This window comes from Carlito syrichta, unplaced genomic scaffold, assembly GCF_000164805.1.
Source record: "Carlito syrichta isolate Samal-C Ts95f unplaced genomic scaffold, Tarsius_syrichta-2.0.1 Scaffold305650, whole genome shotgun sequence".
Taxonomy (NCBI): domain Eukaryota; kingdom Metazoa; phylum Chordata; class Mammalia; order Primates; family Tarsiidae; genus Carlito; species Carlito syrichta.
In genome coordinates, this window is record NW_007249746.1 from 180,642 (window position 1) to 208,214 (window position 27,573).

Below are 27,573 nucleotides of genomic sequence, written 5' to 3' on the forward strand. Positions count from 1 at the left end.
TTACTATTACCTCCTCCCCTGTCTTTAATCATCTTGAAAGTTATTCCACTGTCTCTAGCCTCGTTTCTTCTGAGAAGTCAGCTGTTAGTCTTACTGAGAGTCCCCTGTAAAAGATGAGTCATTTTTCTCTTATTGCTTTCAAGATTTTCTCCTTGCCTTTGTCTTTCAGCATCTTTACTATGATGTGTCTGTTTCTGAATCTTTTTGAATTTACCTTACTAGGAGTTAGCCAAGCTTCCTTAATGTGCAACCTATGTTAGTATTCTTTAATAAAACACATTTTGGGCCATTATATTTTCAAACTTTTTTTTCTGCTCCTTTCTCTCCTCTCCTTCTGGTCCACATATTACATGTATAATTATGCACTTAATGGTGTCCCACATCTTGCGAAAGCTCTGATCATTTTCTTCATTCTTTTTTCCTCTCTGCTCTTTATATAGTATAATCTAGATTGATCAACCTTCAAGTTGCTGATTCTCCTGCCAGCTTCAGTCCACTAATGAGCCTCTTCAGTTAGGTTTTCAATTCAGTTACTGAACTTTTTAACTGCAAAATTTCCATTTGGTTCTTTTTAAATAATTTCTGTCTCTTTACTGATATATTGTTTGAGGCAACATTACCATCATACTTTACTTCATTTATCATACACTCCTTTGGTTCTCTGAATGTATTTATAATGGTTACTTTGAAGTCTTTGTTTATTAAATACAATATCTAATTGCTTTCCCTGGCAATTTCTGTTGCCTGCTTTTTTCCCAGTGCAATGACCATACTTCTTGCATATCTTGTAATTTTTGTTGAAAATTGGACTTTTTTTTTTTTTTAAACGAAGCCTCCTATTACTTCTGCTTTCCCATCACTTCTGATGCTGCTCTTCAGGTGGTGTAACCCTGGATATGTCCACAGTTTCCATATGAAGACAATGGTTTTGGCAGGGTCCTCTTTGACTATTTCCCTGACCACACCTAGCTATTAAGCTCCAATAATTAATTTCTGGCTGATGGCTCTAATGTTTTTAATAATGCCCTGGGGCATAAATCACTTCTCAGACTAATTCAATCAAATCCAGGCTCCTTTGAAAAAAGTTTCTTAAGACACTGTTTGAGATTTGTTCTGACCCAAGGGCTCTTCTTAGCTGTCTGTTTCACCAGCTCTCTCACACAAACTAGCTGGCCCACAGACTAGCCTGTGTCTCCAATTAATCTATCAATCTACTTATTGCTTCTCATCATCATTTCCGCTGTTTTTGACAGCACCCTTAGGCTTGAACTTTTCCGCATTCTGTTGCAAGTGAAGTCAATTCCTTTGGGAGAGATGCAGAGTTTTTTTGTTCTAGAGCCTGATTTTTCCTTATACTCAACCAGGCAAAATCCCAGAGGTGTGGCTCTGGTGCTGAGGGTGGGGACAATGGTGCCCACTACTTTCTGTGAACATACCACTTTAGAAGCTAAGTGTTTATGGGAGAAAGGTCAGTCTCAGATCCCCTTGGCTTGTTTCTTCTTTACATGAAATGCTCCCCTGAAGGCAACTGGGGTCCCCAATACTCTCAGAGGCGATGCACTTAATGCAAAGCCTCTATTCCAGGAGTGGCAGCAAAGCAGAAGAATGGAGCCCCCAGCTCCAGGCGACACCGGCCTGGAACACAACCTCAGCATGAGGTTGTGGGGGCAGGATGAGATCTTCCTTCCCTAGGATGACAGCCCGCCTAACTGGGAGCTGGAGGGAGTGTAAGTCGTATACTTGGATTGACAAGTCTAGAGTAGAGTTTATACCGTGCTGGGCTAGGAGGTGAGGAGAGGGTCTTTTCAAATATCCTTACAGTAAGTTTTAGTAGATTTTCTGAAATAAATGTTTCTCCATTTGCTGTATACTCTTAGGACTACATCCAAAGAATGTTAATGTTGTCCTTTAATTTTCACCAGTTTTGCGGGTGAAAGGAAGCAGGTCTGCAAAGCTCCTTATGTTGTCACGCCAGAAGTGGAATTCCTCAAGCTACAGGATTTTGAGTAGACCTGCTTTCAATACACTTGGGCGTTTATCTAGGAGAACTGCTGAGTCATTTGATAACTCTAACTTTATATAATTTCAAAAATCGTAGACACTTTTAAAATAGTGAGACTGTAAGAAAAGCCAAAGAGAATTTTCTCTGAGCCAAGCATGCAAATATGTGCTTAATATTGCTCTTTTAGTTTACATGGTAGCAATGTAAAGACAATTCTGTATTCCGTCTATGTTGAACATGTGATGCACTCACTAGCTAGATGTGAGCAGCAAAATTTACCTTTTAAAGTCTGTTCTCCTTCATGATAAAATATCGCTATCATCAAAACAACAGGCTGGCTGAAACTTTTTACTATCTGCTCTATCAAAAAATTTTGTATTACTCTAAAATTCAAAGTATGCACACGTTTTCAGTGAGGGCAACATTTCTAAAGAAGAGTCTGGGGTCCACCTTTGGTTATTCTCCAATGAAGATGCTATCAACAAATAAGGGTGTTCTATATAAACAGACTGCAATATTCTTCATCAAGCCAGGCTTAGGATCAAAAACATCTTTTTAATTTTTATTATTATTATTTTGAGTTGGAGTCTCACTTCTTCGCCCAGGCTAGAGTGCAGTGGCATGCACACTCATGGCCACCCCAGCATCAATCTACTGGGCTCGGTGATCTTTCCGCCTCAGCCTTCCGAGTAGCCAAACTACAGACATGCGCTACCACACCTGGCTATTTTTTATTTTATTGTAGAGACGAGGTCTCGTCAAGTTGCCCAGGCTGATCTCGAACCCCTAGGCTCAGGCAATCTACTCACCTTGGCCTTCCAAAGTGCTGGGATTATAGGTTGAGCCACCGAGCCCAGTCCAGAAACATTTTAAAAACTACAATAAATATGGAATAATAAAAATACACATTTTTGAGATAAAATGAAACATTTCAAGAAGTTGATTGAGCTCTTGGCTACCACTTTGGGCCTCAGATTCTTTTTTTTTTTTGTTTAACTGGTTAAATTCTTTTAATCTATATTTTTCTTTTTTACTTTGTTATAAAGATACAGGGCACAAGCCAGGTAAACAAGTGATGTATGTGCAGGTGAAGTTTGAGCCTACTTCCCCTGGTTTAGAACCAGGTACCATTTGTGTGGTTATGTGCCCCACACCCCTCCCCGCTTCATGGGCAGTGTCCCACAACTGTCCATCCCTCCCTTATGCTGTTGTGATTAATGTTCAGGTCCCACTTATGAGTGAGAACATGTGCTATTTGGTTCTTTGTTTCTGTGATAGATCATCAAGAATGACTGTCTCCAGTTCCATTCAATTTGCTGAGAAGTCCATAATTTTGTCCTTCCTTTTGGCTGCATAATATTTCATAGTGTATATGTACCACATTTTCTTTATCTGATAGGCAGAAGGGTTGGTTCCATGTTTTTGCTATGGTGAACAGTGTGGCAATAAACATGCACAGGTGTCTTTTTTGTAGAACAATTCGTTTCTCTGGATATACATTACCAGGAGGGGGATTGCTGGATCATATGGAAGGTCAGTTTCTAGTTCATTTAGATATTGCCACACGATTTTCCAGAGAGTGGGCTAGTGTGCACTGCCACCAACAGTGTAGAAGCATCCCCTTTTCTCAAATTGATTGTTGTTTGATTTATTAATGATGGCCATCCTTACTGGGCTAAGGTGGTATATCTCAAGTGTGGTATTGATTTGTATTTCTCTGATGATTAGTGAGGGTGAGCATTTATTCATGTGTCTGTTGGTTGCTCATATGTCTTCTTTTAAAAGTGTCTATTCATGTCCTCTGCCCATTTTTTAAAAGGGCTGTTTATTTTTTTTTCTTTTCAGCTTCTTTGAGTTCCCTGTAGTGTTAGGCCTTTGTCAGATACACAGTTAGTAAATATTTTTTTCCTATCCTATGGGTTGTCTCCCCACTCTCTTGATGGTTTCTTCTGCTATGCAAAAGCTTTTCAGTTTGATGAGGTTCCTCTTGTCTATCCTATCTTTTATGACCTCAGATTCTTCAGGGCATGCACTGTATTTACTTATCTCAGCAGTTATAAATCCGTAGGCAGGAACATTTCAAAAGCCCTGTCTTTAAAATGATAAATATACAAACACACACTTCATGCTATTTACATTAAAAATTTCTTTAGGATAAACTATAGCTACTATTCTGCAAGTTCCCAATAAGCTTCTTAAAGCATGATACTCACAGTGGGAATTAAATAAATGATATTTTAAAGCAATCACTAGAAGTAAGGCTGATGAGACTGAAAACAAAAGGAACAGAATCAAATAATTCTTACAGGTTTGCCCCCAAATCAGCTCAGACAGTCTAGCAAAAACCTGAATAACAAAAGGTATGCTAACATCTTGCCACTTGATGTTTAACAAGTTGCATTTAATACTGGAATCAGATTGAACAAATATTATTTGAGAGGTTAACAAATCTAGCAAGTAGCCCTTAATTGTATTTGCCTCAAGGGGGAAAAAACAAACCCCAAACTAAAATAGATTAAAACACATCAGTTTTTTATCATTTTAGCATGCCAAATCTCAGCTATTGGCTTGAGTTTATTCTTTAGCCATGATACATATATCAACAGATATAAAAGGACCACATACCTTTTGTAACTATCAATTTTATTGATAGGAAAAAATTGTTTCTTGTGAGCAGAAATGATGATAAAAATAAGCTTAAAAACAAACTAACCTTGGGGTTCACTGACCAACACCAAGCATTTTAAAATGCCAGGGAGGAGTATTTCAACTTCACAAACATCTATGTTAGTTTCCTTGAAGAGTTGGAGGATGAAGGCTAGAATGGATGCTAAACGAGGAGGGGGTAAGGACCCTTTCCACTCAAAGTAGGATTTCCTGAAAAGAAGTAAAATCCTGTTTTTTGTTCTGTTTAAAGCTTCAATAGAACAAAAACAAATGTCATACATTTTAAAGATATTGGCAAAATTTCCCCCCAAATTAATGAGGTACAATTTCTTAAAAGTATGTATATTGCACCATGTGACTTTCAAACATAAAATTTTAGAAGCAATGTTATTGCATCTTTTTGGTGTGCTATAAGGGCCAAAGCACAATACAGGCATTAACTAATTTTAAGGCAACCTGGTTTTAAGATGAACTTAACCAAAATCCAAATGAAAGCCTAATTGTTAATTTGGTTTGTTTTTTTCCCTTTCTAATATAAGTATGATCCCCTCTATTGGTTCCTCAATGCTGTAACATTTTCTCTAATGTCAAATTTGCATAAAGAAATCTCTCCTCACATTTATTTGTTTAGGGATTTGGGAGGGGCTTTATTTTTCCAAGTAAATAAAAGGACTGTTCTAGGAATTAGCTTCCCATTCCAGCTTTACCTCTTTCCTTCCACCAGTAAGTAGAAGAATCAGAGAACTAATTTATGATTTAATATCATCTCTCAAGGAAAGACAAATTTTAGAATTAGAACTCAACAGAAATTAGAAGGATAATAATTTGTCTGACTTATCTTTGTATAGTCCCACCTCTTAGACCAGGTCCTTGGCTCATAACAAGTGTTCAGTGTACATTTGTTAAATTAATAATTAAAACTGGGAATTGATCAGTTTCAAAAAAAAATATCTAAACAATATGAAAATTTGTCAAATACAGTTAAATCTAAACTAGATGTTCATATATATTTGCAAAGTAACAGTGCTTTATCATAATGATCATGTGATTTATCATAATGAAGCACAGAAATCACTAAGGATTATAAACTCCTTAAGGTCAGGAACTATGTCTTAGTAATCATTTATATTCCCTACAGTGAATTCAAACAAATATTACATATTAGAAGATTTATTCTTTGAAGGCAGGGGCTTCGTCTGTTTTGTTCATTAAGAATTCCTAATGCCTGGAACATTTACTGGGCACCTATGGAATGGGAGGTACAGGTTTAAGAACAAGAACACAAAAGTTAAGTAAAATATCATCTCTGAAAGCAAGGGGCTCACCATCTAGTGGAGAAGCTGAACAAGGAGAAAAAAAAAAAAAAGACAAGTACAGTATGACAAAATTAAGTGCTTTGACAAAGATAAGCACAGAATAATCAGGCATTCAGAGGAAGGAGCCCTGACCCAGATGGGGGACTGTAGGAGTAGAGAAACATGGCATGGAAGAAGTCACAGGAGGCCATCTCTATATGTTTCCTGAGTATTTAAAAAGAAAAAAAGGAATTATTAACATGTTGGGGACTTCAAGTAGAAACCATGGGGAAAAAATTCCAAACCAAAAACAGTTTCATGGTTTACTAAATAAATAGGAAAGTCAAATAACACAGCCAGGATCCTAAACCCCGTGACTTAAAACAGTTTTATGGACTTAATTTCATTTCCACACTTGTCATTTACTTTGTTCTAAAATTATTTATGTGATGTCTCAGACACTCTAATAGGCTACTACAATCTTGTTGGAAATTCAGAGACAAGTAGGGCAAAACTACCATGATTCTACAAATTGAGTCACCAATGGCATACAGCTTCAAAACAGAAGGAAACATCTATGATACACTGAGATATCAGGTATAGGTTTAATGAAGAATAGGTGGGATTTAGCCCAGAGGGATGGCATTTTAATGAAGAATACAGAATTTGGTCTGAATAAAGCTGTGATTGTTGAGAGGTATAAAGTATTGTGGGAGAGCAATAACTAAGCCAATCTCATTCAGGTTTGTATGTGACAGCATATGTAACACATTTGGAAAAGTTTAGTGACATTATGGAGGGCTAAGGAACACAAAATGCATTCCACAGGCAAAAGGAGACAATAAACGTTTGGCGGCAGGGAACAGCATTTTAGGAAAAGTAATCAGAGGGCACTGGCTGGGCTGGAAGAAAAGACTAGAGACTCTGACAGTGGTTTAGGTATAATTTGATAAGAAAAGGGAAATATGAAAAGTAGTGAAAGGAACAATCATTTGCCAATGAATGGGCAAGGACAGGGAACAAAGAAGATAAAGCTTCCAAACCTGAGTAAAAAGACACTAGGAACACAAAAAGGTTAGAAGGGAATCAGACTTTAGGCATGGAATTCTGTAATGAGAGGTAATGGATATTATTGGGTCATTAAAAAATATAGAAAACTAATATTAGATAAGAATAATATATATCACTGCAACATCTTAAAGTTTTAAAACTAATTTCATATAAAGCTAAATGCTGCATGAAGACAAAGAAAAGATAGGTTCTATTATTGAAACTCCTAATGTTGCAGTTAAAAGATATGAAGTTTGACAGAAAATCTAAGAAGTTTCATTTATTCATTTGCTTAATAATAAAACAGTTAAGACAAATAGTAGACTAACAAAATAGAACTTCAGATTGCCTTATTTCTTACTTTTGCTCCATCTTTTCACCTTATGTTTTATAAAATATAATTACTGTATTTTGTACAGTACAAAACACAACTGTTTATCTGATGAAAAAACTAAAAAGCAAAAATGTATCTTTAGGACATAATAAGGAAAATAATAGCTACACAGAGAAAACAGAAGCAATTTTGAGCACATTGTCTTAGGCTGCCATGAGCAAATGTTATTTTAATAAATTCTTAGATAATGTTTCTTGGGCGAAATAAAGTTTCTAAGCTAATAGTATCCTGAGGGTTGCCAACATTTTCGAGATGCTACTTTGTCCTTTTTAACAGAGGTTAATAATTTGTACATACCACCTATATTTAACATTTAGATGTACCTTATGACTTGTATAATGCACTTCTTTAGAGATGATATGGGTGGAACAGTGGCTGAGTTTCTCAATGCCAGCAAAACAGGATGTTGTCCAAGTTCGGAAGCACATGGTGAAGCTGGAAGAAACCTCCCGATATACTGCTCAATAATATTCCCTAGCAATTGATTCAAATAGGCATTTGAATTTTGAGACTGACAATACACGATACATATGCCCTAGAGGGGAAAAAAAAAGTGAAAAACACTGAGTTATAAGTTTCAAAAAATAAACTATACTTAGAAACTTACTAATGTAGACCCCAGCATTAATATGCATGTCAGAATATCACAATAAAAAGGACACCTTACATCATCAACAAATAACATACAAACGAACCTCAGGGAGATGAGTTTGGGTAACACAGCATGTGAGATACGGTATCTAAGCAAGCGCATGGGTCTCGAGGCCTGAACAATGGAAGCAGGGGAGAAGTACAAGAAGGCAAAAGGAGATTCTTTTTACCTCATCCTCAGAAACCCCAGCCGCCATGCTCATTAACTACATATATATACAATTACAAGGTTATAAAATATATTTCTCGGTCATTTTTTCCTATGTGATGATCATTTCATCTAAGACTATAAACTTTATGCTAAGAATCTTCCACGAATACTACACAAAGGGTGAGAAGTGCAGAAGATCAAGACTTAGAACAACAATTCTAAATGCCTACACTGTGTTATGTGCTTTATATTCATTATTTCAACATTTCTCAAAAAACCATCGAGTCAGTAATACTGTATCTCCATTTTACAGCTAGGGAAACTGAGGTTTAGGGAGGTTAAGAGCTTAACAAAGGTGACACCGAATTCACAATGTCTTGTTGAATGTCTATTGATTTAATCTCTTCCATTTGTATAGCAGTTACCAAAATACATTCATATGGATTACAGTATTTAATACCTATAAAATTAAATCAATAAATACCCTGAGAAAAAATGTTTTCTGCTTGTATTACTACATATTATATATACTAAATACAGATAGTCACCAACATAGCAATAAATTATGTTCTAAAAGTTAATTTATAATTTGTGATTCACAATGTGTTTTCCTAACATAATTAAAAATATTTGTTAAATCTTCATTTTTAGCTGTAAATGCATATTTACCCAACAAAAAATTCTGCAAGATTATTTGTAATAAAAAGCAGCATAGAGCTGTTAAAACACTACCAAGTAACTGAAAAATCAATGAACCATCTCCCCAACTCTGTTTTTGGAATGGTTTGTTTAAGGGAAACTACATGAAATCAGAAGATGAAGTAATACATAAAAACTGTTGAAAATTCTAAAGAGGAAAATTGGGTACCTTGAAGAAATTAAAGACACAGCTCCAGTTCTGCCAAATGGATAACACACCCAATTTCTCGCTTTATGATGTACATAAGAATGCTTATTAAATAGACTGTTTGGGCTTGAGAAGATCACACGGAACAAGCAGGCCACACTCTCCCGCTGCCCACTGCTCTCATCCACCCGCCTCCCTCTGTGAAACCGGCAGGTCAGGCCGTGCTGTGCTGTCTCTTCCCTTTATCTTTCTGCTAGATGACACACTAAACTTTTTTAAAACATTTTTTTATGAACACAAATTAGAGGGACAACTTAAGACTTCTCAGAAATCTTAAAACTGTTTTAAAAAATCCCATCTATGAAACAAATTGCTTGCTTCCTAACCAAGATCTCTTTTTCCTTTCCTCCTCAGTGTCCCTTGCTGGACCTCAACATCAGACACTAGTGAATAGCAAAGCATACCTCCAACTCTGTCCTTTCCCTGAATGAGAGATCAATATTTACAACGGTCTGCTGGACCTCGCTAACTAAATATTCCATAAGATCTCAAACTCAAGCTGCTAAAAACCAATGCGTAGCCTCCCTGCAGCTCCAGAATCTCCCCATTTATTAAGAGCACTACCAGCCAAAAAAGCAACACGCCTCTGGAATCAAGGCGTATTCTCTTTCTCTTTCGCTGCAACACTCACTCAGCAAGTATTTTCAATCAGAGCCTCTAAACGTTTTTGACATCTGCTGTATGTGCTCTATTCCCACTACTGCCTTAGGTCAAAAGCTTCAGATAATGTGTGGGTTATTACAATGAACTAGTCACTGCTTGTCAAGTCTCCAACTTAACCCCCATGCCAACTATCTTAAATGTTGCCATGCTTCTCAAACGTAAGTATGATGATGTCACTTCTACTTCTCTGGTCAAAATCCATCAGCAGTCCTCACGTGGAAGATTAAGTCCAAGCTTCTTAGCATGGCATGGAAAAGCCCTCTATGAGATGGCTCCTCCCATATGAATCTCCAGCCACAACAGAACTATTTGCTTTTCCCCAGTGTGCCATGTTTTCTTAAAGCTCATACCCTTGTACATGTTGTTCCCTCTAAAAGAAACAGCACTCCAACTCCTACTCGTTCTGCTCTTTTATATCTAAAAGCCTCTACAGTGCCTTCTCTCACCTCCAATCTGACTGATAGATAGCTGAAGTCTGTAAAAAGAAAAAAAATACTGAGCATACCACTATAAGCGTCTGCTGCTATCTCATCTTGAAGTTCTCTGAGAGTGGGAATTTAGCTTTTTCATCTTTGTTTTGAAAGCCAAACACAAAATAAATTTAAAACTTGTTTAGTGGTTGTGCCACACATACACTTGAGACTGATTATCATGCATACTTTTGAAATCTACATTTAAGTAGTAAACTATGTTTTAAGGCAAAGTTTTTTTCTTTTTCTTTTTTTTTAACTTTTAAGCAACCACACACTGTACCTGGAGATATAAAGGAAGACTCTTCTGAATTGCAGACAACATAGGTGCAGGTAGTTCCTTCTCTTGCTGTAACACCGTGTGTGGTAGCAGTAAACAATCTATAATCCGGAATAGTAATTTTTGGGCTTTAGAGGTGGCAAAGATTTGTGCCCATGACTTAACAAGAATTCCTAACAAAGAACAGAAGTAACAGCAGTTATGGTTATATTCTTACCAGAACATAGTGTCATTTCATAGAAAAATGTGTGTTGAAAGCACATAGGACCAAATTAAAACAGGCAGTAGGAAGAAATGTATACTAGAAGTCAAAATACTTGAGTAATTTATTTCACTAAAGAAACAAATTTCTCTTAGATTTCTGGGCCAAAAGAGAAAACACACACACACACACATTTTCAGAGCAACTTGTACTTTACATTTACAGGTTGAGTGTCCCTAATTTCAAACTCCAAAATTCAAAATGCTCCAAAATCCAAAACTTTGTAAATGCCAACGTGATGATCTAAGGAAATGCACATTAAGTTTTTCAAATTTTAGATTTTCAGATTAGAAACGCTCAACTGTGTATTCACTGCAAGATCCAAAAAAGATCCCAAATCTAAAACATTTCTGGCCCCAATAGTTTTACTTAAGTGATACTCAACCTGTATATACTCACAAATACAGTGAAATTATACTTATATGTTATGTGACTATATTGACTGAATGCTGAAATTTTTCACATTTCCCTTTTTGCTTTGGCTGATAGGAAGCTCAGAGTCAAATTTACAACCCAATTTTAAGAATAATGTAGGATTATACATTATGGTTTTATGTGCATACTAATTTTCTCTCTGCCTCATCATCCAACTCTGCATTATTTTCTTGATATCCCTATTTTTTCATAATTTTATCAGATTTAATTTTACAGGCTGTCTCAATCCAGTTTGCAACAAGGAAAAGTATAATTTTTTTTTTTTTATTGAGTTGGAGTCTCACTCTGTTGCCCAGACTGGAGTGCAATGGCCGCTCCCGGCCACCGCAGCCTCAACCTGCTGGGCTCCGGCGATCCTTCTGCCTCAGCCTTCCAAGTAGCCGGAATTACAGGCATGCACTACCATGCCCGGCTGATTTTTTGATTTATTGTAGAGATGAGGTCTCGCTGCCCAGGCGGGTCTCGAACCCGCGGTCTCAGGCAATCTACTCACCTCAGCCTCCCAAAGGCGTGGGATTACAGGCTGAGCCACCGAGCCTGGCTGGAAAAGTATAATTAAACTTAATTGCTAAAATAGCAAAAAATATGATTCATTTTAGAGCAATCACGTTACCTCCTTGAATTTCAGTTTTTATATCTTTCAATTATTTGATATAAATAAACAAATGAAATTTTGATTCTGAATGAACAAAAATAGACTTCTTTACTACTTGAAACATAATAGTTTCCTTGAAATTACAAATCTGTCAACTGCCACATCTGACGACAGTAAAGCTTAACAAATGAGCACTCTTTAACAAAATAATTGGGAGCAGATATATAATCCCAGTAGGATGTATTATTGCTACTGAGGGTTCCTTATTGAAAAATAAACTTAAAAAGAGATCACACACTTGTCCAAACAGTAAACTGGTACAACTACTGCATAAGCTTTTATATTTTATTCCATCTTAGAAAGCAAAAAAGATGATTGAAAATTCAAAGTCATTTCCATAAAAAAAAGTTTAAAATTCAAACTCTGAAGTGAAACAAAATTATGCTTACGGAAGACTATATTGATGTTAAGAAAAAAACCTAACCAATTATCACGTCTAAGAACAACAAACAGCGACATTCATCTTCTGTTGTAAAAGGAAGTACAATAATCAATCACAAAGAAAACATAATGTTCACTTAGCAATATTTTAAATAATGTTGGCTTGCTCCTCATTTTTTCAGTAGGTGGAAAATTTCAATATGAAAGCAATATAAAAACTCACATTCTAACTAACATTAATATATCCGCTAGAGGAACTGCCATCACCACTGACATTTGAAATGATTTATATCACCCTCAGGTATCACACAGGTATGTTTTGCTTTCCATGGTTTTAGTTACCTGTGGTATAGTACAATAAGATATTTTGAGAGAAGAGAGAGAAAAAGACAACATTCATATATATTTTATTAAAGTCTATTGATATAATTTTTCTATTTTATTACTAGTTATTGTTGTTAATCTCATGCTTAATATATAAATTGATATGTATATTAAAATATAAATACATGTATGCATGTATGTATATGAAAAAAACATAGTATACATAGGATTTGGTACTACCTGCAGTTTCTGGCATGCATTGATGGTACTGAAGTGTATCCCCTATGGATGAGGGGACTACTGCATTTCATCCTGTGCAAAGGTTAAAACACTTTGCTGAAGACCTTAAGCTTTATGAGTTCATATAAGGCAGAGGTAATATATTTGCCTTACTGCTCTATCAGATCCCTGGCTTTTAAAGTTTCAGCAAAGAATATTTGTGTGTATGCATATAGTATTAAAAATGCAAAAAAGGAAGCATGAAGCGAAAAAAATTTGTTAAGTAAAAAACTTTTTAAAAAGGTTTAAATACATACAGTAGCTTTGTAAAAACAAAACAAAAAACTAATTTTTTTTTCCTGGCTATAAACATATTATTTATTTACTGATGAAACTGAAAATGTAGAAAAACATTATTACAAAGATAATCTCTCCAAAGATAGCCACTATAAAATTTCTTTTGCATTTACTTATTTTTTACTCAATGTATTTAAAAAATTGATATTAATTCAATATACATTTTAAAATCTTTATGGTTAGAAAGTAATTTTGCTCATTTGAGAACATTAAAATATATTTACTATTACTATTGCTAGGTTTATAAAATTATTAAAGTCCAGGAATATTTATCTAGTGCTGGCTATTTTCTACTCTGGAAAAGTTCTTTAACTGATGTATCTCCAGTTTCCAATCCAGTGCCTGATATATACTTAATAAATATTCTTTTTTGTTCAAAATACAACATGACAATGGGAATAAAAAATTCAAAAGATAAGGCCACTACCTCAAATAAAATGCAAAATTTAGTAGGGGCGTGTCAAATACACAATAATTACAACAAATGGCAAACTAGTAAAAATATCATAAGGACAGATGAAATATCATCAGGGAGATCTTGTCTACTTGGGAATGTGGGAAAGGTGGGCAATTTGGGCAAGACACTGAAAGGTCATGGGTTGAATTTCAATAATAAAGACAAGTGGGGAAGAATGACCAAAGAGACAGGGATGATCAAAAGGAAAGGTGTAGAAACAGGAAAGTATGAGATAAGAAGAATTGAGGGTGCAAAAAACAATAGGCAGAGGAGGGAAGTTGAGGCTATTACTGATGGATCAACCTTGCCTTTTCAAAAATTACTGAGCGGCAACTAAGACCCTAGATGCCTTCCTTAACACAGTGTGCTTTCATCAAGTGTTATGTCTTCTACCAGCAGCCTGGTAGCCTTGAGAGTGAATAGCACGGGTATCCCTAGTTAGGAACTGGCAAGGTAAATAGCACACGAAGTTGCAGTGGTTAATTCTCCCTCAAGTGATTATGATATCCCAACCCCAACACACTAAACCAGGATTGAACTCTCCAGAATGTATATTTACTCTTTCTCCATTTTGTTCTAAAACTTAACAGTAAGTTATCTGTCCTAATTTCCAAGGAATAAATGAGCAACACTATAGCAGTATACTCTATTCCCAGTCTTTGAGACCTAGACAAAAGCAAAGAACACAGATCTTTCTGTCACTAAGTCAAAAATCAACAAGAAAGCAAAACTAAGAAGGTCCTCAAATCTTCATAAGTAGGATTTTGTCCCAGGTCTACATATCACTAATCCAAATGTGATTATATAATTCCTGATAAGACTAGCATATATTTTGTAAAATAAAGACATATCCTGAAATCATACCTCATACATTTAATTTGGCAAAATCTAAATCTGGAAACACCAGAAAATGCTTTTAGAGACTAATAAATTATAAGCCTAAATGCTAAAAACTTATTAATTTACATCTTACTATGTTAAATTTATAATAAATTCCCACTTATATTTTCCTATAATTAAGGTGTCTGAATTTATATCACTTTCATTATAATCTACATCACCAATATTTACACATTTTCACATTCTCCTTTATCTTTCACAACAAGATAAAAGGTTGTAGGCAGCCCAAATCAGGCTTATTCATATGTTCACAGGGTTAAAGGGAACAGATATAAGGTTTTGGACACAGAGAAATAAAAAACCAAAAAACTTAAATTCTCTTTAAAAATCTAAGGAAATCTTTCTCATTTACCTTTTTCAATTCCTATTTTGGTTGGCAACATGGTTTTAGTGAACAAAAGATATTCAAATTACTAACTTCCTAAAGAAGATAAACTGCACTGTTATAGAACAAGCACAGAAAAAGATTTTTTTTAAAGAGAAAACAGTATTGTGAGAAATAAGATTTGAAGCATGAATATCTTCAGTGCTGTTATTAAATCCTTTCCTGACCTCCTTCATACAGAGCAAACCATAAAAATGGAAGTGATAGTTTTCTGATGTTTTTAATTCTAACAAAGTATAGATAAGCATTAAAAAGAAGATCCTTTTTTACTCATTCAGGTATTCACAACGTGACTCACAACAGACTATTGGGAGCACTTGGTGTTGGCATATTTCCTGTATTGATCATCACTTCAGTATTAACAATCATAGTAGAAGCACTAAAATGAGGTAAAGCAAGGCAGAGACACGCTGATAAAACATAAATTAAGCCAATATAAATGAAGCCAAATCACTGAATTTCATATTATTCTTATGACTATATGCAGAGTAGTAATTTAGCCAGTATGTTGCTATCCACCATGATACCATAGGCTCAACCTACAGTTGTTACTGGCAAACTAATGTCAGGAATACATACCCATCATTCCATAAGTCAGCTGCAGCCCTGCACTGGACATTTTTTTCCCCAAGTAAGGTTTTATATATTTTAATACTTCACCAAGGTATTCTAAGGACTTTGCAGTCAAGGTAGATTTATCAGAAAGTGTCTGGAGACTCCCGTAAGCTAAACCAACAGCCTATAAATAAAGACAAATATTATTTAACTTTTCAAGTTTTATACAACAAAGATTTCAAAAAATAATTTCTCTCTCTCTGTCTCTCTCTCTCTCCACATTCCTCTTTACGTTTATGCCTTCGTTTTTAACGTTCCAATAAATATTCACAGCAATTAAAATACAAAGAATGAAGTACTTATCTTTTATAATTAAAATAAAGGTTAAAGAATTTTTAAAAATTCACCAATAATAATTTATAGAAGGTCTGACAGCAAAATATTAGTGAAAAGAAATCTATAACTGGTGCACAAGTAGCTTGTAAACAAATCAAATGATGACTTCCAAACAGGTTGGCTCACCATATTTCTCAATATACAACCGGGAATTTAAACTCCCCAAACTCTTTCAAGGAAGAGCTACAAGTAATATTACTAAATTTTTACAAGTAAAACCTTTATAAAGTTCAGCTTTATTATACAAATTGATTTTTCTCCCCAGACTTTTCTTTATAAGCCATCTGATGTCAGCTTAACTCTCTTTCTAAGGGAGAAAAAAGATGGGCAAAGAGGGTAGAGATGGCAAAATGAAGAGGTGGTGGACAAAACTGAAGTGAGGCAGTAAGAGAACAACAGTGAAGTGTGGAGAAGAGTAAGGGAAATAAAGGAAAGTATAAACTGAGAAAAGGTGAGACTAAGCAAGAGTTTAGCAAGAGCAAGGCCACAAAAGAATCAAGAGAAGACTGGCTAGATACAAGCTAGAAAGTCTGAGGAAAGTAGAAAAGTTTTCAAATCATTTTTGAGAACTTGTAATGGATTTTAATGACCAAAATTGGACCATGAATGGCACCAACACACAGTTATGTGATTTTTCTTCTGCAGCACTCAGCAGGTAAGACAAAGGAGAGAAAGCAGGTGACTACACTGAACCAAGGTTCAGGGTTTGAAGGTGTGACCAAAGATCCAAAGTTGTAAGGATATTGGCAAGAGTACTGGAAGTGAGGCCCCGAAAGGTCTAACTGAAGTAAAGAGGGAACAAAACAAGGTCTTGAGTGGAAGCTGGACTTGGATAAAAGGGAGCAGATCGTAGTCATGATCTGGAGGGACAGGTGGTGGTAGTCAAAGAGCTTGCAGATGCTCCAAGTGATGGCATGGCTAGAGGTTTCGTCATGGAAATGGGTGGATGAAACATGGCAGATGTGAAAGACTGCTATTTTGACTGAAATAGCAATCTTTCAGTTAAAAGAAGCTTTGAAATTGGGACTTAAGATAAGTTATCCAAGGTGACACTGAAGTTGGCCATGTTTATGATAAAATGTGAGATGGAAAAAAAGGTAAGGAACTCAGTGAACCTAAGCGAGTGACTGAAAGGAGTGTATGAGAACAAGAGACATACGGTACTTAATTAATCCCCTTCTTCTCTATTTAGCTCTCTGCTCTTGGTTTTCTACACTTTTTTCCCTTATCTAGATGTTCTCAAATTTTTTGGTCTCAGTTCCCCTTTGCACACTTAAAACTTGAGGATTTTGAAGAGCTTTTCATTATTTGGGTTATATCTAAATTATTTACTAATTCATTGAAAAATAATAATGAAATTACATGTTAATACAAATAACATATTTTAGTGAAAGATTATATTCAAAAAAATTTAATGAGAAGGGTGGTATTTTCAACATTTTTTACAAATCTCTTTAATGACTGACAATAAAAGATAGTTAGACTTTCATATCTGTTTCTTCATATAATTTATGATGATGACATGTTGTATATTAAAAAAATACAGCCTCAAAAAATATTAAAAGATTTTTTAGATAACTGGAATTCCTCTTTGCTATTATACCAAAACTTGACAAGTGGTATTTCTTGAAGTTTAGTTGTAACTAAATCTTGGAATCTGATGAGTCATGGAATCTGAAACCATGTCAATGAACATTTTGTATTCTGCTACATTAAAAGCCATGGTCTACCTTGTACTTTGAATCTTTTATACCTATAAATGCTGTTCTTTTAAAGCTTGTATTTGAAAAACTTTGGTTTCATGAATATGTAGCTTCCCAATGCTGACGTATTTCATTATACATATCAGAAAAAAAGTTGTTACTTTTTAATACCATCACCATTCTCATCAGAAGTCTATAAGTATCAGGAAGCTCTCAAGCTCATGATGGCAAATACAAGTTTTCCAAAATTCTAATTTTCTTGAAAGCTTGAATTCTATTATTAGCAACAAACACTGTCAGCTATTTTCTTTGAAGTGATAGGCTCACTTCATTCATTTTTGAGAAAATGTCTGCCAAATAGCCAAGTCTGAATAACCATACTTTGTCAGTTGTTCTTTTAAGATAAAAGCAGTCATTCAGCTTGCAACTCAAATAATCACACAAGTGCTTTTCATTTCAACAACCATACTGCTTTGGTATGCAGCAAACATACTTTAAAGTGCACTTTGAATTGTCATTCACAGAATGTACTCAAGGGTCAAAATTTAATAAAATTAATAATTTTATTGCTTCATTAAGGATATTCTTAAGTGAAACTGGCTTTTTTCCTGTGAGCGCATGGAAGTGTGAATTATAACGATTACAGTGTTGACTCATGCTTTTGCACTGTTCGTGTAAATTCCAATACAGTTTTGAACTGGTGGTTATTAGTAACCCACAGGGTTCTACGAATCATACTTTTGAACATGAGTGCACTAGACATCTCAATATCTCTTTTAGTCTTAACTTCCCTAGACTAAAAGACGTGTATTTCTCAGTACCATTACTATAATGACTTATATATCATACTATCATTTCTGTGTACTAAAGAGTTAATATAGCAGACCCAAGACTGCTACCCTTAAAACATCCTGCTTGCAAGGTTGGCACTTGGCTGGTATTTGGAGACTTAGATTTGGGGAGGTTTCTCACCATTCCCTGATAAGAATGGCTCATTATGCCCAAAAAAAAACCAAAAAAAAAAAAAAACATGGCTTATGCTGAATAACTGCTTTCCCTCAGGAATCTGGAATTCTTAAAGTATGAGGCAAAGAGGTTGCACATAACTAGCCCCAGTATAAACCATGAGCACTGAGTCACTAATAAGCTTCCTGGTAGGCAATATTTTACATGTCTTGTCACAATTCTTTGCTAGAAGAATTAAACACATCCTGTGTAACTTCACTGGGGAGACTCCTGAAAGCTGTGCTTGGTTTTTCCAGACTTCATCCCATGCATTCTTCCCTTAGCTGACTATGTCTTTGTATCCTCTCTGCAGTAAGCATAGCTGTGAATACAACTATATGCTGAGCCCCGTGAAATCACAGAACCTGGGGATGATCTTGGGGCACCTCCAACACAACTGCAAACTAAGTAAATTTAAAACTGAACTATTTATCTACTTCTCCCACATCCTAAATCATGATGTTCCTATTTTTTCTTAAGGTATCATCATTCTTCTAGTTAAACAGAGTATTTATTCCATATCTATTCAGAAATCTCCAATTCCTTCTAAACCTCATTAGTTTCTAGCCAATAGTTATCCGCAACTTGAATCTACATTATTGTTACTAATTTTCATACAAAGTAATTTAATTAGATCGCACCTACTTTATAGAGCCTTTACTCATCACAGGATAAAATCCAAACTTTTTATACCAAACTCCTTTGAATTCTTTACCTACTGATTGATCTATCAACCAACTGGCACTTAGCATATAATGCCTTATGTTATTATTTTAACCTTTACATATATCTTGTATTCTAGTATTCTGAGATAAGCAAAAGGACTACTTCTACTGGTTTTTCAAATCCCTAAGAAATCTTAGCATAATATTATCTCGCATTCAGCAAAAATCTATCATTTACTTAGAAATGAAAGAACAATTAATTGAGTGAGATTAAATTAGGAGAGGTTATGAAAACTATCAATGGAGAGCTGGATATCTACCTCCCTTTCTGATTCAGTATGGTTCAAAGCATACCATAGATGCTTAATAAATTGCAGGTCAATTTCCAATCCCTAAATAAAGGGCCCAAGAGAAATGTGTATTTTACATCTGCATTTACTGTTACTATATATTTTAGGAATTATTTTTAATTGTTGTACAACTGTACTTTAAGTTAGAAACCAATGGAATAATTAACATTTATGAGAGGTTTATTGGTTATAATTATTTTCACTGCAGCTAATATTAACCACTCTATGGGAAAATAAACCAACTTTACCAGGAATAACTCACAAAAACCTCTAGTCCACACACATTAGCAACTTCAACTAGGTCTGTAAAACAAACACTACCACAGATATTTTCCTGTAAAATTAATAAATACAAATAAAATTTGAAACTATTTACTGTGGCAACAAAACAAAACTAAGAGATTGAATTGTAATGCCCAGTTATACTATCATAGGAAGTCGATGATGTAAGTTTACACTGTTTCCTACAGGATGGTAAACATTAAGCTGGAACTATTATGGACCCTCTGCAGGGAAATTTAGCTCCCAAGTATCTGAAGAATGTTGTTGCCCAGCAATTTCAACAATAGAATATTCCTACAATTTCTATGACCCTTAGAGTAAAGCTTTTATGTAGTATTCTTTAGTTTATTATTCTACATTAAACCAAATTTTTCTGCTGTCCTTAAGTGTGACTGTACTATACTTGAGATTCACATTTTTCTTCCTCCAAAATTTTATAATAGCAAGCAATCAGCAATATGATTTAGCTTATAAGAATTCATTTAAAAAATTAAAAACATTTCAGTTTTTTCTGAAAAGTAATTGTAATTGATCTGGATAATTATACTAAGAAATGAAAAAAATACCTCAAGGAATCGAACAAGAACTTTCTTAGGGTCTTCTGGGATGGGTAAATATTCAACTTGGGCCTTTGAGAAAATATACTTTACTTCTGGGAGTTTAAGTAGTAACCTTGTCAGTTCAGCCAACTGTTCCACGTACTCTTTTTCTGTTAAAATAAAATTATGTAATATTTATGTCTGTTATATAAACCTCTAGAATAAAAAATTCATATATATATGAGAACAGGAAATGTAGCATTCTACATTTATGACATGCTTCCTTTTAAAATTCAAATTTCCACAAAATTAAGGACTTTGAATTAAGTTTTTCACTTATAAACATTCTAGCTTCAACAATTATTCATGTAACGCTAACTGATATAATAAGATACCAAAGCAAATTTGCATAATTTTTTTTAGGCCAGCCTTTGTGAAATTAACAAGTGGCCATAAACAACAGCTTTAGGAAAAGGCATGTCCTACAGATAAAATAACTGTATGGGATACTTAAAAAATAAAAAGTACAAGTATCACCCAATGACTGTAAGTAATGCAGAAGAAAGGCAAAATATCAAAAATGGGAGAGAATTATTCATAATTGGATATTTTTCTTCTTAGGGTATTCACAGTATGAGACCTAGTTATTTACTTCATATTTCCACTTATTTTTGTGATCAGTGTCTTCAGAGTTTAAAAAAAAAAAAGGCTGTCAACTGAGGAGTAAATTTTTGTGCTTGGCTTCCAAGGAAACAAGTTCTTTTATCTTTATAGCAGGGATATTTGTCATGTATAGTAACAAGAAAATATTTTTTAAAAAGAATAGGTTGCAAAAATAAAGTTCTGCTTATGTTAATACTCACAAATATATTTTCTATGAATTTACATAACAAATTATCTAGACACCAAAAATCTTTCCACAGATCCCCCCACACAAATGCCTACAATACTTACCAACTGCTTGTTCAAGATTTTTATCTATAAACAAATCATCAGACCCAGAGAGGTTTTTCATATACATTTGCAAAATACAGCGAATCCACGATCTTATGGTTAAGGCTTGAAAAGACATACAGCCTGAGTGAGAAAGTGCTTCACATAGTGTGCTGTAAAAACAAGTTGACAAATATTAAAAAACAAAAAAGCCCCCACAAATTTCCTGAGTATAGAGATTAAGAAGCAAAGGAAAACATTCTAACATTCTTCCAGATCCTTGGCCTCACTTTATCTTTCAGACAAACACACTAACGTAGACATGAATTGCTGAAAAGGAATACTACTGATATACCTGAAGAGATATGTTAGACAAATACTCTTGATTCCACTTGTAATGTTCTAATTTTCAACTTTCTTTTACTGCTGATGGCAAATGTATAGGCTTAAGCCAAGGAGGAGGAGAAGAAAGAATATGGCTGAATCAGAAAAAGCAAAGTGCTTATAACTAGCTAGGTGAGAGAGTAATGAGAGAAGTGGCCAGTAGAAGGAAGTGGCATGTAGAATTTAAAAATTGTCCCTTACGTAGAACGAGTAAACAGAGTAGTCATGACGATGTAGGTAAGCAAAAAGTTGAAGAATCAAATATATCTGTTTGGGGCTCCTGACTGTTCCCATTCCCGTGCCTTCCTTTTCGTTTCCCGACTCCACACGCAGTCATTATTAAAGACAATTTCATAGAATTCTAAAATAACATTTGCCAGAAAATTTTTTAAAAATTCCTTCTACACAGTCCAAAGATTGGCTAAATCCGATTTCTAATTCATTTATCAATCAGGATAGAGAGGATGGAGATGACTTTCATCTAAATGTCAAGTGTTCTGTAAAGTCAGCAATTTAAAAAACACACTAGTCACAATTCGGAAACTGCTGTTTTGAAATACTTCAAATATAAGTTGTCATAAAAAATTATACAATAAAGAAGAAAACAGGTGAGTATTTATTATCTATATAATTTCCCCAAAGCTATGGAACACCTTTGCATTTGTTTCTTCAACTGTTACTCCTACACTTATAAGATAACTTTTTAAATAAAAAGTATTTCAAATAATTTCAGAAGTGTTTAGTAAATCATATAAATGGTCATTATTATCATTATTATTATTGAATTCTCAAGTTAGGAGGGATCCTGAAATTAATCCAGCTGACGTTGAACTCTCTTATTTTACAACTGCCAAGTATAATGAGAAAACATATACTTAATATCTACACTTAATGAACAACCTTAGGAAAAAAAAGATGACCTCACCAACTGTATCTCTCTTCATTTCCACTGATTGGTAGCTTGGACAAAAACTATACTGACCTCTTAGGTCTGTATATTTATTTTATTTTCCCTCATCCTGATATTCCAATTCAAATCTTCCTGATCACTCTATACTATTGTGAGTTTATTTATTGTATATTTTTAATTGAGGTTCATCAGATCTCTTGTGTAATGTGGTAGGAGATACTTATAGATATGAGAGCCATTGTTCAGGTGAAATACCTTGTTTGTTCATGATCTCATAAGAGTCAAATCTTTAAAAACCGTGATGTAAAAAGAAAAGTTATCATTAAATCTAAAACTGCAATAATATATTAGTGTCTTACAGATTAAAAAGTATATAATTTATTTCACAATGGGAAGTGTAGAAAGGTCATTTCAGGATGATGATAAGGCAGTTTTTACAAAAGTAGTTTTGAAAAAGCTTAACTAACAACATTTAAAAAAAATAAAAAGGGCAGGCCACAAAACAAAAATTAGCCTTCCTACTATTACTGTAGAAATGCTAATATATCTGCAAGCAAAAACATGCCAGAGTGAGAGTACATGTAGTAAAAAATCAGTTTTCATTTGTGAAAATTATTACCTTGCTAGGGTAGTGATCTATTATGGGCTTGCGTTAATGTGTATGCCTGAAATAAAAGCACATACCTGTTTTGTAGGAAATGACTTAAATATCTTGCTACAACTTGAGGCCAGATGATGTCATCCCAACCAAAAAGTTGAATAATTGATATAACTGGCTGAGGCTGAAGATCTGATGGAGCTGTGCTTGGCATGTCCACTGCTAGCAAAGTAAAATCTAGATTTACAATAAGAGAAACTTAGGTAAGAAATGCTTAAAAACTCCCCCCAAAATTACATCAACAGTGATTTTTTTTTAAGTCCCAAATAATAGTCCTTCCTAGAACAAAAAGCTAAATTTCAGCTAAATTCATGTTACCAAAGAAATATCTGTAGCATCATCTAGATCTCCAAGAAAGGTCTAAAAGGATCTATCTCAGCAATATCATTGTAGATCTACAATGGCTCCCTAAAAATCACACACTCTAAACCTGAGCTTTCTGCTGGTGTGCCTCTATCACTCAGATGACCCTTTTAAAAGGTATTTCTAGCATCTCTCTTCTGCAGTTAAGCTAATTTACTTGCCATCTGCCACAGGTGAATAGTTCATTCTCACCTTAGACACTGGACATTCTCTTCTATTAAACAGTGATCTCCTATAATCAACAACACCCCAATTCCTTCAGAACTCACGTCTGAAACTAGAATTCCTTAACTATGCTAAACAAATACACTTTATTTTGTGATTTCCCGGGGCTCCATAAACTCAATGTGTTCTATATTAATTTGTCAGTTCATGACTTATTAAGAACTACCTCCTATGCAGCTCTAATATGGTGGCTGCTTATCTTCCCACTCCTCTAATGCCACTTAACCTACAGACAGAGTAGACTTCTTGGTCCACATTGATGCCTCTAGATCATTCTTTCTTCCTCTCTATCTTTGAATCTCATATCATCATATTATTCCAGCCACGGGCTATACTTTTTGCACTTATCTACTGTTTCCTAATTCACCTCCGCCTCTCATTCCTTGCAGATTGTAGCTCACTATCAGCCTCTCCAACATCACCCCTGTCATAACACTTTGTGATTATTTTCTCTGTATCATGGCCTCTCAAGTTCTTGGCATCCTCTCCTACAACACATCTGTCGTCCATTCTACTTCAACCACTTACTCTCACAGTGATACCCAGAGATTTTTGCTTTGCCAACAACTACAGTCTTTGTAATGCTTACCCTACTTTTAGGGTAAGCTCTCCAACTCTCCTCTTTTAGGGCCCAACTCCAACAATTCTTTCATTCCATCAGGATTACAATCCATCGACCCTATATTTTTCTGTCTTCTTGCCTTACCCTTCTCTCTTTAGGCAGCTTGATTGCATGAGCCATTATTATACTAATTGGTTTATACCAGCAAAATCCCAGTTCATTCCAACTTTTGGCCTTTTCTCCACATGTGCCTGCACCTTTACCAGTACAAAACGTCTGGAGAGCCACCAGGCTAAATGCTATCACTTTATGATTTCAAGTTTCAAGTAAGCTCTTGGAACTAGCCAGCATTCCTACGACATTTCCCTATTCTACTTAGTCATTTATTTTCTCTCTTCTTCTTTTTTTTTTTGAGTCGAGGTCTCACTCTCTCATCCAGGCTGGAGTGCAGTGGCATGACCGCAGCTCACCCCGGTCTCAGTCATGGACTTAGGTGATCCTTCTGCCTCAGCCTTCCAATTTAGCTGGCACTTACAGACGCGGACCACTCCACCTGGCCGTTCTAAAAGTTTCTTGTAGAGACTAGAACGCGCCAAGTTGCCTGAGCGGGTCTCAAGCTCCGGGGCTCAAGTGACCCTCCTACACGGCCTCTGGAAGCGGGGGGACTACCGGCTTGGCTTTCGCCAGCGGGCCCGGCCGTCGTCTCGTCCTCTTGGGGGTCTTCTCTTCACGCATCACCAACAGCCAGCGCCTCCTCCCCTTCCTCCCCTTCAGCGAAAGGGACTCGCCGCGACTTCACAGAGAAATAGGACACGAGAGGACCACCACAAGCTGCGACCACATGTACCCAGTTGCCTCCATCTGGGGCCATTTACTCCTTCTCTTCTGCTATTATAGGTACACTGAGGCCAAGTTCTCTAGGGGATCCCACCTTCTCTTGGCACTAAAACGAAAGTGGCTTTCTTACACCACTGAATTTTCCTTCACTCTGAAACAGTCCTGTCAACATTATAAATATACTGAAATTTCCCTCAAGTTATTTCAAAACAAAACAAAAGCAAACCTTCCTCTCTGACCCTTCTGGTTAATATCCCCATTTTCCTACTGCTCTTAAAAAACAAATATGAAAAGATGTATCTGCATTTGCAGTCTGCAATTTCCCTTTTCACATCTTTCCTGGAGTCATCTTCCATCAGGCCTTTTCCTCTCTACTACACAAAAATGGCTCTTCCAGGTCACCAGTGACTTCCCTCTTGCTAAATGCAATGACCAATCTTCAAACCGCATCTCACTTGACCCATCAGCAGCACTTCAGTTGTTGACCACTTCCCCTTCCCTGGGTTTCATACTTTCTTGGCTTTCCTCCGACCTCACCTGTCCTCCTTTCGGTCTCCTTTCTGGCTTCCTCTTATCTTACAGATAGGAACACAGAATACCCTGGGGCCCAGTGCCCAAACTTCTCTTCAGTCATACTCTACGGGCGACCTCATCCAGTTTCATGGCTTTAATGCCTATTTTGTACATGGATAGTTTGCAACTAGAATCTCTAGCCTGGACCTCTTTCCTGAACCCTAGTTATCCTCATTATCCAAGTGTCTACTTAACATGTCTACTTAGATTTTAATTGGCTTTGGAAAAAATACGTCCAAAATAAACATTCCCTCGTAAAATCTCCTCTTGTCTCAATCCTCCCCATCTCAGCAAATGGCTAGAGTTGCCCTTAACTGTTCTCTTTATCTATTCTGGATACATATCTTACCCACTTAGCAAATCCTATTAGCTCTATCTTCAAAATACTTTCTTTACCTTCAGATGGGCAATCTGACTGCTTCTCACCACCTCTGCTGCCACCTCTCTAACCTAAGTTGCTTTTTTTGGGTTGTTACAAGGGCTCCATAACTGGCCTTCCTTCTTCTCCCCCCGTCTCCCTATAATTGTAGCCTTAACCTAGCAGCCAAAGGGATCATATCACTCCTTTCCTCAAAATTTTCCAAGAGTCTCCGATCTCAGAATAAAAGCAGAAGTCATCACAACCGCTTACAAGGCAAAACACAGTCCAGTTCTCTGTTGCCTCTTCCCACCTCTGACTTCTCTTTCCCTTTCTTGTTTCACAGAGCCTTTGCTGCTTCCCTGCAGCTCCTCAAACACAAACACTCTTGCCTTGTGTGGTCTCTTGCCTCCTCCAGGTCTTTGCTCGAATGCTACTTACTTGGGCCTTCCTAATCGCGCCACTTAAAATGACAACCTGTTGCTGGCCTTCCCTATCCCCATCCTCTTCTCCATTTTCATTTCGTTTTTCTAGCCTTTACCACCATCTAACCCATTACATACTTTATTTATTTTTTGATCTCTCCCCAGTAGTCTAAGAGCTCCACGAGAGCAGATATTCTCCTTTTTCTCCACTGATATATCCCAATGCCAATAAAAGTATGTAATCATTCTCTTTATTTCAAATAAAACCCACAGCCCACACATTTTGCTTTACGTTTATACATCATTTACTTTCAATATCTAACAGCACTGACTAAACCAATGTATTATTATTTTTGTTGACTGGCAGTAGGGGTGATAAATATAAGAAAGATAAGTCATATCGGCTATTAAGACTGCTTTGGTTAAAGTGAATAAATATCAATATTTATTTTCATATCCATTACAACAGTCAAAAACTGTTGTACCATCACCATTCTTCAATTTATCATATTAAAGTCTTAATTATGCAAGTGCTATCAGAATTCAAAATCTTTTCAAAGTAATATCATTCTGTCTTTTACATAGCACTTTTAGCTCAGCATTTCTTATCCACACTAGGACAAAAATTAGTTTAGATCTTAGGTTTGTAAAAGCATTATTTTAAAATAAATTAAATACCAAAACTTCACTTAAATACATGTAGTCACCATACTACCAACTACCTATGCCAATACTTCTAACACATTTTGTGCAAACTATTCCTTTAAGAAAGACAACAGCCTCTTCTTTAAAAACCGCATATATGTACACATATTCAAATTCTTGACTATAATTTCATGTAACCCAGAGTTCCCTTAAAGCCTAAAAACAGGTCCTTAGGCTAATGATCAAATAAAGCAAAAATTACAGCCTAAAAGAAAATCCTGTAGAAGTCAGAACAATAAC

At 35.6% G+C, this 27,573-nt stretch overlaps 1 protein-coding gene across 1 annotated transcript in view; it reads right to left on the reverse strand.

The window, feature by feature from the left end:
- The window catches only part of MMS22L (MMS22 like, DNA repair protein), a 138,999-nt gene that overhangs the window by 7,829 nt on the left and 103,597 nt on the right, over positions 1–27,573 (reverse strand). The window contains exons 15-21 of the mRNA XM_008062069.1: positions 23,312–23,462; positions 21,355–21,506; positions 20,428–20,570; positions 15,485–15,644; positions 10,534–10,703; positions 7,732–7,943; positions 4,716–4,879 (exon numbers count right to left, since the gene is read on the reverse strand). Of these exons, the coding sequence (XP_008060260.1) occupies positions 4,716–4,879; positions 7,732–7,943; positions 10,534–10,703; positions 15,485–15,644; positions 20,428–20,570; positions 21,355–21,506; positions 23,312–23,462 (1,152 nt within the window). The remainder of the gene's footprint in view (positions 1–4,715; positions 4,880–7,731; positions 7,944–10,533; positions 10,704–15,484; positions 15,645–20,427; positions 20,571–21,354; positions 21,507–23,311; positions 23,463–27,573) is intronic.